Raw genomic sequence first — 16,731 nt, 5'->3', positions numbered from 1 at the left:
AGTTTCATTGAAATGTTGAAAAATAATGTACATGTAGAAAGGAAACTGCATTCTACTCTTGTTAACTTGTTTCGGAACTGGTGTCATAATGTAAAATCAGATCAATACACTTTGCCATGCAGTCCCTTCTAATTTCAAACTTGATGCATGAAATATTTCAGTGGAAGTAATTTGTTAATAAATGTCATTTCATTTTGGATATTTAAACATTTCAAAATGGTTATTAATGTGTACTAATGCTTTTGGATGTTGTGCATACATTTGTTTGTGGGGGTGTGGTCTATTCGGTACAAAAGTGAGCATTTTAATACCCATATATGTCATCTGTAGGATGTTCATCTTTCATGGATAATGAAGATGTAGTGCATGTTTAAAAATAGAATTGGATGATGCACATTTTTAAAATAAAGTTTAATTAAGTTTTCCTTTTCTACCTGTGATCATGTAACTTTATAGGAGTTTCACAGCTCGAGTTTCTCACTACGTATCAACTGCAAAAATAGAGAATTCTGTTGGATCTGCACCAGCATCTCTGGCAAATGAACAAAGTATGCATTCAAAGATTCCAGATGGTGAGTCATTTTAATTTAATAACAATGCTTTTTCCTGAAAGAGCTGGTCCCAGCATTGATCATTTTGACATTTTGGAATCTGAGCTGCTTCATCCAAAGACTACTTGTTTACTGCTTTTTTAAAAAAAATTGATTAACTAAACTGCAGTCCCAAGCTCATTCCTTCAGCTCCATGTGCTTTTATTTTGTCCAATATCCTTGTATGATACCTTATCAAAGGTCTTCTCTTCAGGCATCCACTGGCTTGTGCTTGTCATTCCTGTTCATTATAGCCTCATAATGCTCCATTTCGTTTATTGGTCCGCTATTCAGGTCCGCTATTATTTTCAGAGTGCCCTGATACTGCTCCTACTTCAATAACACATTCCAGCATTTTTACTACCAATGTCAGATTAACTGTTCTGTAGTTTTTAAAAAAAGTTTTATTCTCCTTCCTTTCTGAAATAATATGGCTACTTTAACCCCCTTTCAATGGGAATTCTTGCAATATCTGTGGAATCCTTAGGCATCCACTTCATTCCATAAAACGAGCAAAATTTGGTTTAGAACATCCAAAGGACATTTTGATAGGTTTGTGGGTAGGAAAGGTTTAGTGGAATATGGGACAAATGGAGGCAGATGGATCTAGCTTAGGTGACAACTTGGTTAACATGGACAAGTTGGATCTCTGCTGTAAAAGTCTTTAGCATCATGCCCCAAAGGATTACCTACAAAATAATGTTAAGATCTCTGATAAAGTAAGCAGAAGCTGAGTCACAATGGTATGTTTTAACGATAGCCCTTCAAGGGAGAAAGAGAGAAGGGATAAATTGAAATAATTCAGTTCTTCGAGCTGCTGAAGACAAGACTGTCAATCTTGGAATAAGTCAATCTGTTGACAACTGAGAATTGGAGGAATGCAGATGTATGGAATTACTTCAGAGTTGGAGGAGATAAGAGGCATCGGAGGAATTTTCATGGCGGTTTTGGCAGTGAGGAAGGTGTGGAGAATTTTATTTATTCCTCAAAGATGCTCTTAACACATTTCAAGCATTATTTTCCTTTCATAATTCAATGTGGACTTTGTTGGGCACACAAGAGACTGCAATCTGATGCTGGAACCTGAAGCAAAAAATCTGCTGGAGGAACTTGGTTGTTCGAGCAGCATCAGTTGCAGAACATCAGTTTCAATAAATAGTTTTTTTTTCATATTTATTATCACAGTTCATACAAGACATCACATACAACCCTGAGTTTTTTTTTCTGATGGGCGAAGCAGAATTACCACTTATTGGTCGTGCAAAGGAACTGTACACAATGTAAACAAATAAATGTAAAAAAAACTGTAATACAGAGGAGGGAAAAAAATCAATAAAGTGCAAGAGTCCTTAAACGAATCCCTGATTGAGTTTATTGTTGGGGAGTCTGATGGTGAAGGGGTAGCAGCTATTCCTAAACCTGATAGTGTGAGTCTTGTGGCACCTATACCTCTTTCCTGATAGTAGAAGCGAGAACAGAGCGTGTAGTGGATCTTTGATGATTGCTGCTACTCTCCAGCGGCAGCGTTCCATGTAGATGTTCTCAATAGTGGGGAGGATTTTGCCTGTGATGTCCTGGGCTGTGTCCACTACCTGTTGCAGGGCTTACGCTCAGGGTTATTGGTGTCCCCATCCCAGACCATGATGCAGCCGGTCAGCACACTTTCCACCACACCTCTGCAGAAGTTTACTAAGGTTTTTGATGTCATACCAAACCTCCACAAACTCCTGAGGAAGGAGAGGCGCTGATGTGCTTTCTTCACTATGTAATTAATGTGTTGGGTCCAGGAAAGATCCTCCGAGATGGTGACTCTCAAGAACTTAAATTTGCTCACCCTCTGATTCCCCACTGATCATTGGATCTTATGCCTCTGGTTTTCCTTTCTTGAAGTCAACAATCATCTCCCTGGTTTTGGTGACACTGAGAGTGAGGCGATTGGTGCTGACTCGTCACTTTTCGTACACCCGCTAGTGCAGGTACTGTGTATAAACACTATGGTTGTGTAGAGCTCGTCGAAAGAACCAAAGACTTGTTGATCCAAACCAAGGCTTTTATTAAAAGACAGGAGCTCTTCACAGGTGGCCGACCAGTTTGGAATGATCCGACCTGGCTAGGGACACAACCCTTTAAGGCCCAGACAGTAGGCGTGGCTTAGCTCTCAGCCAATCGCTGTAAGCACAGTCTAGATACTGTAACTATATACATTGGTGATAGGTCTGTACTATCACAGGTTGTATAAAGGTTATTTGTGTAAGTGGATATTGTAAGGTAAAAACATCATGAGATGGAACCGGAGAAGGAGTCACCCAGTACTAAGGAGTAACAGAATGCAGATGTGACCTTGTACACTCAAGATAAGCTTGGCACTAACAAGCTGATGAGCAGCAGACTAACAGTGAACGGTAGCAACAGCTTATTCATTGGACAGTGTAATGGTATGATAATTTACTAAGTATGTGTCCTGAGGTATTAAAAAAACATCACTTGCTGATATCAGGAGAATGCGCCTTCTCCAACTAACACTGCTAGTTGTAAGTGTTACAATCCGGTAATAAAGAACCTTGATTTCAACTCAGTCTGGTGTCTGACTCACTCATTCTTGAACAAAGCAGACCTAACAATATCAACGGTCATACTGGTATTGTGACTAACCATGTTGGCATTATTCCATGGAAGCCTTGCTGCGTAACAGAAATTCAATTTCACTTCTGTTTTCACATCTACCAAATTGGAAGAATCAATCACACTTGCTATTTGCCCATTTTAGGAGAGCTCTGTAGAAACAATCGAATATTTTTTAGTGCAAATATCTGCATTTTGGATTTTTAAATATTTTGTATGTTTTAGACCCTCAACATGAGCCCCTGGGAAACTCTCAGCTCATCAATCGAGATTCATCTGATTTGAGTAAATTAAATTTGAATGTTGTGCCCGAAGGCTTGAAAACATTTTCCAAATCTCAGGTAATCCTTTTATTTAGCTATCCTTTAGGCCAGTGTTGAATTTAAGTCGTTTGAATTGAGCTTGTATGGAGTAGACTCTGCCACTCTACTTGCTGTTGAAATTAGTGCATTCTTGTGCCCTTTGAATATGATGAATTTAATGCAAAAAAACTATCCCACTTCCTAAATATACCAGATTGCCCAACAAAGAGGTAATGTTTTCTCTTGATAAGAGCTGATGAGATTGATGAAAAACCTTTTTGCAAAGCTGGAGTCCAACCTCTGAGATTGTATTTATTCATCTTGTTTAAATTAGCATTTGGATCTGTTGGCAACACAAGGTAATGAACAAAATGACTGCAGTGGAAAACAATCTACACTTGCTACTTGTGGTTCGGAGGCTAGAACTTTGTGAGTATATTTATGTTTGTAGATTGCTGCATCCTTGTGGGATGGGGAAAGAATGCTTTAAATAAAGCAACTTAATCGGGGCAGGTTCATTGGAATCTACTTAAAGTTATCTTGTATCTTAGAACATAGAACATTACAGCACAGTATAGGTCCTTCAGCCCTTGATGTTGTGCTAATCTACATAATCCTACCAAAAAAAAACCTTCCTACCTCATAACCCTACATTTTTCTTTCATCCATGTACCTGTTTCTTAAATGCCTCTAAGATTTAAGTCTCCACCACCACCCCAGCAAGGTATTCCAAGCACCTTTAACTCTATTTAAAAATAACTTACCTCTGATCTCTCCCCTAAACTTTCCTCCCTTCACTTTGTGCAGATGTCCTCTGGTATTTTTTATGCCCGCCCAGCAAAAAAGGCACTGCCTGTCTCCCTCATCTAAGCCTCTCCGAATCTAGTAGATCTCAAAGTCCCCTCTTATCCTTTGGTCCTAAGAGAGAAGTTCTAGCTCTGCTAATCATGCAAGATGAGACATTTTCTAATTCAGGCAACAGGTAAATCTCCTCTGCACCCTCTCCGTAACGTCCACATCCTTCCTAAAATGAGGTGACCAGAACTGAGTACTATTATAAGTAAAAACACAATGCTGGAGAAACTGTCCTTTATGGAGCAAAGATAAAAATACATAACCGACATTTCGGTCTTGAGCCCGTCATCAAGGTAGGAAGGGCTCACCTCACCCTTGTCTAGATTCAAATCCATCTGCCACCTTTTTGCTGAACTCTGCACCCTGTCTGTATCCTTTTGTAACCTATGACAACCTTTAACAGTATCCATAACTCCTCCAACCTTTGTATCATCTGCAGACTTATTGATCCATCCTACCATTTAATTATCTAGGTCATTTATAAAAATCGTAGAGAGCACGGGGTCCCAGATCAGATCCCTGCAGAATTCCACGACTCACTGACCTCTAGGCAGAATACTTTACACTACTAAATTCTGCTTTCTACAGGCAAACCAATTTTTAATCCACAAAGCCAAAGCAAGGATCCCATGCCTCATGACTTTTTGAATTAGTCTCTTATGGGGGACCTTGTCAAATGCCTTACTAAAATCAATATAGACCACATCTCCTGCCCTACATTCATCAATTTATTTTATCCTCAAAAAACTCAATTTGGCTCATGGGGCATGAACTTTCCTTCACAAAGCCGTTTTGACGATCTCTGAGAAAACTACTTCTCCAAATGCTTATAGATCCTCTCCTTAAGAATCCTCTCCAATAGTTTACACACCACTGACTTGAGACTCACCAGGATATTCCCTATTACCTTTTTTAAACAAGAGGACTATATTCTCCAGTACTCCTGTACCTCACTTGTGCCCAAGGAGGATGCAAAGATCAAAGCCAATCTCCCAGCTGTCTCTTCCCTGCCCACAGCAACCTGGGGCATATTGCATCTGGCCCTAGGAAGTTATCAGTCTTAATGTTTTAAAGAAGATCCAACACTTCCTCTTTCTTAATCTCAGCATAGTCCCACACACAAGTTTTCTATTCTAACCTCATCTGGATCAAGGTCCTTATCTCTAGTGAAAACTGAACCAAAATATTAATTTAAGACTTCCCCAACCAACTCTGCCTGCTGGCACATTTTGCCTCCTTTATTCTTGTGGCTCTACCTTCACTCTTGTCATCCTTCTGTTCTTCATCAGTGGAGAACCACTGGTCTAGACCCAATTGTTATTGAAATATTTTGCTTGAGAAAAATTGTAATTGGCCCATTTCCTTTGGAGTTATGAAACTGTACACATAACAAGACAATGAGGTACAATTAAAACAGTGGTTTTCAAACTTTTTCTTTCCATTCATATCCCACCTTAAGCACTCCCTTGCTAATCACAAAGCACCTATGGTACAGGGATTACTTAAAATGGTGTGTGAGTGGAAAGAAAAAGGTTAAAATCCACTGCCTTGGGGCTTTCTCATGCCCCCTTCAAAAATCTCCTAAATCCTTTCTTAATTTCTTCTTAGCTACCATATAATTCTCATGAGCCCTTCCTGTTTCCTGCTTCATAAATCCAATGTATGATTTTTTTCTTCTTAACTAGCTGCCTCACCTGTTTTGTCAACTATGGTTCCCTTTTCCAACCACCTTTTCCCTATCTCAGTGTGACAAACCTATCCTGAACCCTGCGTAAGTGGCCCCGACACATCCTCCACGTTACTTCTGTGCTCTCTCCCATGAATATCTATTCTCGGTTTACTCTCCCTCATTCCTGCCTCATCTCATTGTAATTAGCCCTTCCTTAATTAACACTTTCCCATTTTGTCTGCTTTTATCCTTGGCCATAGCTATGCTCAAGCTCAGGGAGACGTAGTCACTATTACCGAAATGCTCCCCACCGAGAGGACTATCAGTTGACCAGGTTCATTACCCAGTACTAGATCCAGTAGGGCCTCTGTGGCTGATCCACATATTGGGTCGGGATTTCTTGTTGGACACACCTGACAAATTCAGCCTCTTCTATCCCTCTTGCAGTCAGGATGTACCAGTCAATATTAGGGAAGTTGAAGTTTCTCTTTACAAAAACCCTGTAATTTCTGCACCATTCCAAAGTAAGTCTACTTGACTGTTCCTCAGTGTCCCAAAGGCTATTTGTGGGCCTATAGACTACCTCCAATACAGTGATTGCTCCCTTCAGATTTCTGACTTCCACCCACACTGACTCAGTAGAACACTTGCCACCTCAGTGTCCTCCCTTTCTATCCCTGACCAGTAAGGTACTTCCATCCACCCCCCCACCCCATTCGCACTCTTACCTCACAATCTATTCCTTTTAAAACATCTTTGCACTTGATTTGTGGATCCCATTTCTAACTTTGTGATGAAGCAGCTGAGGTATTGGTTTGTCTGGTGCTAAGGAACTTGTGCAGCAATATCTGATCCTGGGATGATTGGCTTGCAACTTTCCACATTAAGTGTGTTGTATCTATTTTGTAAGAGCTTGGCTTGGTAAATATACAGTTAGTTCTGGTTGCAAGTCCTCAGAACTATATAAGGAATGTATTGCTCTCAAAGTCTTGCTGTATCAATTGTTCATACCAATTTCTTGACGTCAGTGTAGTGAATAAAGTTAGCAAGCAGCTTCTGTGTAGATGAAGATCTTGGGAGGAAGGCCGGATGGATAACACTGGACAAAAAAAAAATTGTCAGAAAGTTTGCTTCCTAAAAAAGCATTGGGACAACTTCAAGCTGAACACAAAGATGATTTCAGATTTGCCATATCACTTAGAAAGTTGGAAAAACAAATGAACTTTCATTGAATTTAGTGTGTTTAATCTATAGTTGCCAAGAAAATTCTCAACAACATCTTTAAATTCCTTCCAAATTTGCCCAGGCCTCAGACAATATTTGCATAGGACCTGCACTGAGGGCATGTCCAGGCATGGAAGGACTGACCAAATCAACTTGCTTTGTGGGCAATATACTAGTAGACTTAAAATATGACTGGAAATCATAAAAATAGGTTTATATCTTTATATTAAAAAAAAATGTGGTAAGAAAATGTTATGGTGATTTTTGTGATCAGCTTTCTCCTACCCTCGGCACAGAAAATTGTAGACAGTTCACAAATTCTTCCATCTATTCACACCGAAAATGAACAGAATGAATGCTAAGGAGGTGGAATGATTCTTATTTGGGTATACCAGCACATTTTACTTTAACAGCTAACTTTTGTTCATCTGATGTGTGTAACATGATCGATAGTACTCGGAGACTTGTGAGGAGCGCAAACACGCTTTTATTAACTTACAACTAATGGACAGTATTTACAGAGGTCTTCAGGTAAATCCGGGATAAGACGGGAAAAACTACGTTTATATCGGGACCAACAGGGGTGAAGCCGAGAGGAGGGGTCATCTGTCTAATCTACACACACACATAAGTGAATTCCACTTCATACATTCACCCCTTCAGAAAAAAACCTGCAGGGGAAAACAGAGACCATGTTCAACAAGGAATATTTACAAGTTGAGCCTCTCTGAGGGCCTGGTTATTCTAGTTGAGCGTTTTAATACTGGAGAACTTTGCTCTTCCAGAACTTCCTGGGCCTCTTGTGGTTCCTGGGTACCTGGGCTCAAAGGGGGGGCTCGTTGGTCCAGGGTCCGACGGTGGCTCCATTGGGATCGTGTCGCCCGGAACCCTGCACGGAGATTTTGGAGGTTCTTAGCCTATTGAGGGCATCAGGACTTCAGAGTCTGTTTTGCTTCTCTTCATGTGCTTTCTCAGCAGGACTGGCCCTGGGATCATTAGCTACGTGGGTGGAGTGATTCCTGACGTGGATTTCCTCAGGAATGCAAACATTAGGTTATGAGGAGTGGCATTGGTCGCTGTACAAAGAAATGATCTTGTAGAGTGGAGCGCGGTGGGCAGGACCTCTTGCCAGTACGAGTCTGAGCCTCTAGACCGCAGGACTAATCTTGCAGCCTTCCAAACCATTGCATTCCTCTTTTCAACTTGTCCATTCCTCGGGGATTGTAGCTAGTCATCCTGCTTGAGGCAATGCCTCTTGTGAGCAGGTACTGGTGTAGCTCTTTGCACATAAATGATAAGCCCCAGTAGCTATGAATATAGCTGGGATAGCCGAACATGGTGAAAATGGAGTGCAGAACTCTAATGACTGGTGGTGGTGGTGTCAGGACAGGAGATACCAAACAGAAAGCGCGAGTACTCATCGATATAACGTTGAGAAAGTACACTTTTCTGTTGAAGGGTAAGGGCGCCTTGAAATCGACTCGAGTCATTCAAAAGGGGCGCATAGCCTTTATCAGGTCCGCTTTTTCGGGGCAGAAGTGAGGTTTGTACTCAGTGCAGACCAGGCATGGCCTGGTCATCTCCCTGATGCCTTCGACAGAGAAGGGCAGGTTGCTTGCGTTGGCAGAGCTCATCATGGAGTGACCGCAGCTGGCTGGTGGATGCAGCAGTTCAGCGTCCTCAGGAGACTCACTAAGACTACCTGGCTTGTACACGATCTCATAATTATAGGTGGAGAGTTCAGTCCTCCATCTTGCAATCTTGATGTTCTTTATTTTACCCCTATTCATATGATTGAACATGAATGCTACAGATCGCTGATCCGTGAGCAGTACGAATTTCCTGCCAGCAAGGTAGTGCTTCCAGTGCCTGATGGCCTCCACAATGGCTTGAGCCTCCTTCTCTACAGATGGGTTCCGGAGCTCATGGCTTTGAAGCGTGAGGGATAAGAAAGCTACCGGCCTGCCTGCCTGGTTAAGGGTCGTGACCAGAGCTACGGTTCAGTGATTTTTCTCTTTAAGCTGCAGCTACATTTCATCTCTAATAAATTCCCAGTCCCCTACACCATCGCCTGCTCTTTGTAGCTATCGGCTTACTGTCAAGTATTAGGTTCTGGAACAGGGGAGGGGGGTTTGATATTCACTGTGGAGAGACTGCATGTGACGTCCGGCTTTTGGGACCCTCCATTCTGCACCGTGATTGGAGGAAGTGGGCCTGAGTATTCCAGGGTCACACTTTTAAGGTGTCACAGGAATTCCAAGCCCAGCAACACAGATGCACACAAACCTTTTAAAACATACAGTCGAAACTTGAAGAATCCACCCCCCTTTACAGATAAGTGTTTTGAATAGTCGCTGAGTATGACTGCCACGCTAAATAAATGAAAATTTATTTGTATCGCTCAGCAGTCGTAAAGTTTATAAAGCTCTCCATTGAGCCAGTGTCTATTAAGCCACCCGTCGGCTCTCCATTTAACCCTCACTTCCATTGTCGAGTTGCTCAGCTGATGGGGTATCACTTGGTCGAGGATGAAGAATGCCAGCACTCCGGATGCTACTTTGCTCTCCCTGATGCCGTCGCTTTGATCTGCAGGCCGGTACAGTGACATTGATCACGAGGAGCGGCAAGATGGCTGCTGTTCACGTCGTTGTTTCTCTTCCGGTAGCGATACTGGCCGTCGTTCCCGCTGCTGCTTCTCTTCCGGTAGCGGCTCCCACCATGAGGCACAGCATGGAGAGGCTGGGGCCCGCTCCTCTGGGCTTGGCTGCGTACGCAGTAGCCTTCCGGGGGGTTCCCCTTTGCCTGGCAGACTTTCGTCCAGTGTCCCCCTTACCATATCTAGAACACACGGTGTCTTTTGCGGGGCATCTGGTTTGGGGGTGTTTGGCCTGCCCACAGAAGTTGCACTCCCGGTCGCATGTGGCCACTGTAGTTAGTACCTGGGGCAGCTGTTTTGAGCTGCAGGCCTGGTTTTCTGAAAAGGCGCCATTGTTGTTGGCATGATGGTCCACTCCCATTTGGCCCCGTTTGAGGGATTTCGTCAGGTCGAGCGTACTAGTAAGGACCTTCTTGCCCTGTTCTAGGAGTTACTGCCTCAAGTACCTTGAACTGACTCCAGCCATGAGCGTGTCCCGGACTTGCTCCTTTTCTCTCATCCAGGCTGAGACTGCTTCATAATGGCACTTCCTCATCAGTGCCCATAGTTCCAGGATGTAGTCATCCAGCAATTCACCCGGTCATTGCCGACATTGTGAGAGTTGGTGTCTCGCCACCACGTCATTCTGGGGCCTCATGTAGTGGGCCTTCAGACCCTCGATGGCTGTCTCATATGTCATGTAGTCCCTGATGACTGCGTATCCCTTGGGGCCAACTTGAGAGAGGAGAACCAATCTCTGGAGGATGTCAGAGTGGAAGACTTCTTGGGTGGCCGCAATGTAGGACTGAAAGCACTCCAATTCTTCCGGAGCCTCTGGGGACAGAGGGTTAACCTGGACCATGCCAGGCTTAGAAAAGCTTCCATCCTGTCTTCAAAGCAGGTTAATAAAATTGTAATGTGATAGATAGTACTTGGAGACTTGTGAGGAGCTCAAACACACTTTTATTAACTTACAACTAATGGCCAGTATTTACAGAGGTCTTTGGGTAATTTTTTTTAAAATTTTTTATTTTTCACACCATAAATCACATTAGCCATGATATACACTATTTCTTTTTCACACATATACAGTGACTTTTTCTCACCCCCCCCCCCTCCTCCCAAGCCACCCCCCCACCCCCCCCTCTCATCCATTTTAGGTATACAATCTAGGTTGCATTAAGCCAGTCAGACAATGTTGTCATTCAACAAAAATACACCAGAAATTCTACTGAGTCCATTCTTTTCTTTCCTTCTCCTTCCATCAACTTAGATAATGTTTGTCCCCGGTAGGTTTTCGCTATTGTATTTAATGTAAGGCTCCTATACTTGTTCGAATATTTCAATATTATTTCTTAACCTATTGTCTTTGGGTAATTCTGAGGTGAAGTGGGAAAACCGGGTTTATATCGGGACCCGACAGGGGCGGAGCCAAGAGGAGGGGTTGGCCGTCTAATCTACACATGAATTCCAGTCCACTGCATTGTGATCTTTTCAGATATTTTATTCTGCATGTGGCATGATTTTTATTTTCTCTTTCAGATCTACACCTAAAAATTCAATCGCACCCGAGTCTGTGCAGCAAACCAACTGTAAAATGCTGGCAGCCCATCATGAAGTGCAGCAAGTTGTCATGTACCATAAAGGCGCCCTCTTTTTTGGAGATAAAGAGATGTGCTTTGAAGAAATAAGAGCTCAGAAGTACATGGCACAAAAACAACAAAAAGAACAGGAGGAATGGAGTATGTAGCTTGTTTGTTTTTCATTCTAACTTGCAGCCATTTCTTTTGCTCTGTTTAAGGCCCATGGTCTCCCCCGAAAACGATCTCTAGATTTTGATCACCTTCCTGTTGGGATGGCTTTTGGGCTGCACAGGTGAATTCCTTGTAATAAAGAGGGTTGTGCTCCAAAAAAAATGGACCGCGTGCTTATTTTTCTATAAATGAAGTGGTGTCATCTGTGCATGTGTCAGGAAATGCAAGTTAAATAAGTTTCATTTACTTCCTATTTTTCACACTTACTTTGAAAGAGCAAGTTTGATTTCTTTTTATCTCAAATTTCTGGGTAATGAATTCTGTTCGGGTGTATAAACAAGTGGCCATTTTGCAGAGGCCTCCTTCAGAGGAGACCATTTCTGTTTTTCCTTATGATTCTTATTGGATAGACTGCAAAATTAACAGTTGTTTTTTGATAGATGTTGTGCTTTAAAGATCTGGACGATGGCTATTTTAAATTAATGCTCACTGGCTTCCTATCTATAATTGATGTAACTTTTATGAGAATAAAACATCAGGTTCTCAAATGAGTCAATCTGTCAACTTTTTCTACTTAAGTTTATGAACAAAATAAGAAAGGTAATTTCATCCTTGTTTTTGTTTCTTAAAAACTGAGGTAATTGCTTTGTTATACTGTTCAGCTGTAAATCTTTTTTAATTGTATATTTGCTTGCCTTTGTAAATGTTCAATTGATGACCTTTGCTTTATTTTGAACTGAAGAGGAGATACTCAGGAGCACCAAATGTGAAGAGATCAGATTACTGGAGCAGAAACTTGAAGAGTTGAGAATGCAGCTGAAGTTAATTCAGGGAGAAGAGCAGGAAATGCTACAGGTGAGTGCATCTATGTTGTAGGTAATAACTCCTATCCAAGATTTTTGAAGCTTGAATGTGTTGCACATATAGTCAAAACAAAGCAGCCTACAAGAAATACTTCAGCCCAAATCTTGAATTTTAGGCTTGTCCAATTGAAAGCTGCTTTCATAATGTAATAAAGTAGGAGTTCCTGAATCAGTGTTTCAAAATCCTTTACATTTCCACTCAATTTAAGATTTAACGTTCCACTTGTTGTCATGAACACAAAATTCAGGTCTCTTTCCTTTATTTTCTCTAAAGGTACTCAAAGATGTGCTACTAGTCCAGCAATACTTTTTTTAAAAAAAATGTCACTATCTATTCAATTGATGTAATTCATATTCTATGAAGGAAAGAAATTATTTTACTGCTTCTGTGATTATTTGCCTAGTTTTAACTGCTCAGAAGTGGTGAAATTTGGTCAGCATTTATTTATTTTCATTCCTCTCTGAAAGAAAAGCGGGTTAACATAGGCTGGATTCTGATTTTGTGATCATAAATGTGTGACACCAGAATGAGGCCATTAGCCCACGAGGCTGAATGAAAAATATTCTCAACATTATCCCACCTTTTAGCACTTGTTCCACCGATTACAATTTTACAAATGCATACTCAAAGAATTTTAAAAGTTTTAAAATTTTACCCACATTTTATGTTTAGACCTACTAAGTTCCTCTCGCACTTTTATGTTATTACTTCAATTGGACCTTCGTGTTTCACCCAAATTAGTTAGTCTCCGTTTTGTTTCCTGTAATCTTGTAGACAATTCAAGGAATTTCTGAGAGTTGAATTTGCATTGAGTCATACAATGGTTACAGCTTGGAATGAGGCCATTAGGTCCATCATGTCAGCTGTCTCTGCACTAGACCAGATAATTAGTTCCACTTGCCCTCTCTCTGCAGTCTTCCAATTTTTTTTTTTAAATTTCTTGGACAGTGTGGTTGATATTTCGATAGCTCTGCTGGAGGAGGTGATGGAATCAGATACAAAGAATATTTTAAGAGGCATTTAGACAGGTGCTTAAATAAATTGTAGAAGGAGAATACGGAGGGTTGAAGGCCTGTTTCTTGGTCTCTTATGATTCTCCAATTTATCCATACCACTAGAAGCTTGCTGTAGAACCTGGCTCCACTGTAGCCACAGGCGCTTGATGTCAGATTCCAACTACAAACTGCAGAAGTATTTTATCCTTGCATCACACTTTTTCTTTATTTTATACCTTGACCTGCTCCTACATCCCTCCACCAGTAGAAACAGCCAATGACTATCCACTTTGTCAAAACCTTTCTTCATTTTGCAAAGTTCAATGAAATTTTCCCCCAGCCGCCTTTTGAGGAAAACCGTCCCAGTCTCTCTAATCTATGCTTCTAACTGCAGTTCTGCATTCTTATGGACATTTGCAGGACCTTCTCTGACGTCCACATTCATCCTGTGATGTTGCGACCAGAGTAAAACACAATAGTCTTGGTCAGCCAGCTCGGTGTTTTGAAAACATTCAGCTGAATTACACTTGTTTTGTGTCTCGATAAAAGCCTTGAAATGTGTATGCCTTGTGAACTACTTCAGTTCATCCTGGCTCTTTTAATGATTTCCACACTCGTGCCTCTAGTTTCCTCTGTGCCTGCCCCCCCCTCCCCACAAATTTTTATTTTGTATTGTACTTATTCCTTCAATAAATAGGATACACCTTTCTCCTTGTGGAGGAAATGCAAGATTTTGACATTTGTCATTTTAACATGTCAGATAACAATCTCGCTGTTATGACAAAAATATTTCTGCAGTGTCCTTGTTATGAGTGAGGAAATAGGTTTGGTAGGTCAGAAAGGCAAGGACTCTGATCACACTTTTGATGGGGAAGTATTTTATTTATAGAAAGCAAGTGTGTGAAAATGGTAACTGATGCCACATTCGCTCTCACTCACAGCCTCTCACTCTCACTCACACACACTTTACAGCAGCCGTGGGAAAGAAATAGCGGACAATTAATAACAAACCTGGGAAAATAGTGTGGGAACTGTGATGGATTATATTATATTTTGTGTTGTATATAGATCTGTTTTTGAAGGAGATAGATTGTGGGGGTAGTGTAGCCCACTTAACACACTTAAAACAGATTTCATTTAAAATGCCAGAGCTTTGCTCAAGCCACACAGTCCAGGCTCCAAGTGCCTTTGCAGAAACTTTGAAAAATGACTATAAGGACTTCACAAGTAGATGTTTATTGGACATGCTGTGGAGTAATGGATTATTGTTTTGAAAGCAACAGATGAACGGACTCAGAAGTTTGGGTCCGGTGCCACAATCTGTCTGGTTGCAGTTTGTTGTTCTAAGTAGGTCATGTGGTTTTGCAAGTAAAGAGAGAGGGGAGACCAAACAGGCTTTCTCTCACACAGAGAGAGAGAGAGAGAGAAGTCATGGCAAGCTGGAAGCTTGTTGAAACCCCATTTTGAAGATGAGCAGTGAGTTATGAGTTCAGCCTGTTGAAAACTCTTGTGGTCAATACAAGAGGAAATGGCTGGCCAGAATGTTTCATCTGAAGTAAAGGAAACAAAAGGAGCTCTGTGGTGATTTGCAGAAGAGATTATCATTTGGAAAACCCTGATGGGGCAAGTTTCTTCGGCAAGTCACTGAAGTGGTGGATCGGAGGGAATTGATTTGTGTGTGTCCAACAAGCAACAAATCTTTCTCTGAAACCAGCAGGAACCTTCCTGAGCGCTAACCAATTATCTTTAAGCACCAGACCTTGGTGATAATTCATAAATGTTAAATTCTGTGCACAGTATAAGAATTGCCTGATACCAGTGAATTGAGAGAAGTGAAAAGTGAGATTGAACTGTGAATCAAAGAACTTTTCTGAACTTTTACACATATACATGCGCTTGGAATTAGAATGGGGTTATTTTTATGTTTAAAGAAAATTTAAAAACTACTTTTGTTTAAGTAACTATTTGACTTGGTGAATTTCTATTGCTGCTGGGTTTTTGAGGTCCTCTGGGCTCGTAACAGAACAAAATACACACATATACAATGGTACATGCAGTGATCAAGGAAAGATCACTACAAAGCCCCACCACCCCTTGACAGAGCAGGCACGGATCTATGCTACAAGGGACACTAATTAAACACTCCTAACCCTTTTAACAGTGCACATCTTATCAACAGTTTCTCCAGCCCCCTTCCACATTTTTTGACCTGGAGTGAAGCAGGGTGGTCCCAAGCTGGCAAAGAGAGAGAACAAAGAGCACATGACACCTTTATAGTGCTGGAGGGTCTAGCCCAGATCATTTACAGGAAAAAAATGGCTTGGTGCCAGAAGTATTAATCCAATTACAACAGCCATTGGCCCAAAGCCAAGTACAGACAGGCTGGAGAGTGCAGTCCAGGTCATTTACATGGTGCCAACAGTAAGGTGCGCACTAATGGGTGGGGGCAGAAACCAATCCTTGATTGGCAGCTGGTGTGTCCTCCGTCTAGGTCGGGGGTAGTGGTGTCGCGTGACAGCCGCAACCCTTTCCAATACAGTCCTTAACGCTAATACAGAGAGCACTGCAATGAAAGATGAAAATTGCTTTATATTCTTCCGATTGGATCTGCCAACGAATGGATGCCCTTAACTGTTAGATAACATTAATCTGAAGTTCCAATTTCACAAGTCATGTTAATACTGACAAGAAGTTCAGGAATTTTGTACAAGATCTGGTGGTAGGATGCCAACCTCCTCCATTTTCCTAGGAATTACCTTGAGATGTCTGCCTGCTAAATCTGCAGTTGTTTAGACCTGGCACTGCTTTCATTCGTTTTTGGGGAAAAGACTTTCATGCATGTAGTTCCAACTAATTAATTACTTTAATTTAAATGTTCTTAATTCTATTTGTTTAATTTTAATTAAAAATAAATTAAATTTGTTAGTTTATTCAATAATTTACTAAACTTGAATGCTTATGAATATTAGAAATATTTAAGCTACTTGCAAGCTTAAATTTTTTTTAAATTTAAATTTTATACATACAGCCCTTCCAATTGATGACCCCATGATGCCTAATTGACCTACAACCCCCAGTACGTTTTGAAGGCTGAAGCCCCCAGGGGAAAACCAATGCAGACACAGGGAGAATGCACAAACACCTTACAGACAGCTTGGGATTTATGCCCCAGTTTCGATCACTGGCATTGTAGCAGTGTTGCGCTATCCATGTCACTTTTT

General features: G+C 41.3%; 1 protein-coding gene across 1 annotated transcript in view; it reads left to right on the top strand.

Annotated features, from left to right (window-relative positions):
* The window catches only part of bub1 (BUB1 mitotic checkpoint serine/threonine kinase), a 53,744-nt gene that overhangs the window by 11,819 nt on the left and 25,194 nt on the right, over positions 1-16,731 (top strand). Inside the window, exons 5-9 of the mRNA XM_069887678.1 lie at positions 457-572; positions 3,438-3,553; positions 3,849-3,943; positions 11,440-11,639; positions 12,394-12,506. Of these exons, the coding sequence (XP_069743779.1) occupies positions 457-572; positions 3,438-3,553; positions 3,849-3,943; positions 11,440-11,639; positions 12,394-12,506 (640 nt within the window). The remainder of the gene's footprint in view (positions 1-456; positions 573-3,437; positions 3,554-3,848; positions 3,944-11,439; positions 11,640-12,393; positions 12,507-16,731) is intronic.

This window comes from Narcine bancroftii, chromosome 6 (assembly GCF_036971445.1).
Source record: "Narcine bancroftii isolate sNarBan1 chromosome 6, sNarBan1.hap1, whole genome shotgun sequence".
Taxonomy (NCBI): Eukaryota; Metazoa; Chordata; class Chondrichthyes; order Torpediniformes; family Narcinidae; genus Narcine; species Narcine bancroftii.
Note: the sequence above shows the minus strand (reverse complement) of the source record. Positions and strands in the feature narration are given on the sequence as shown.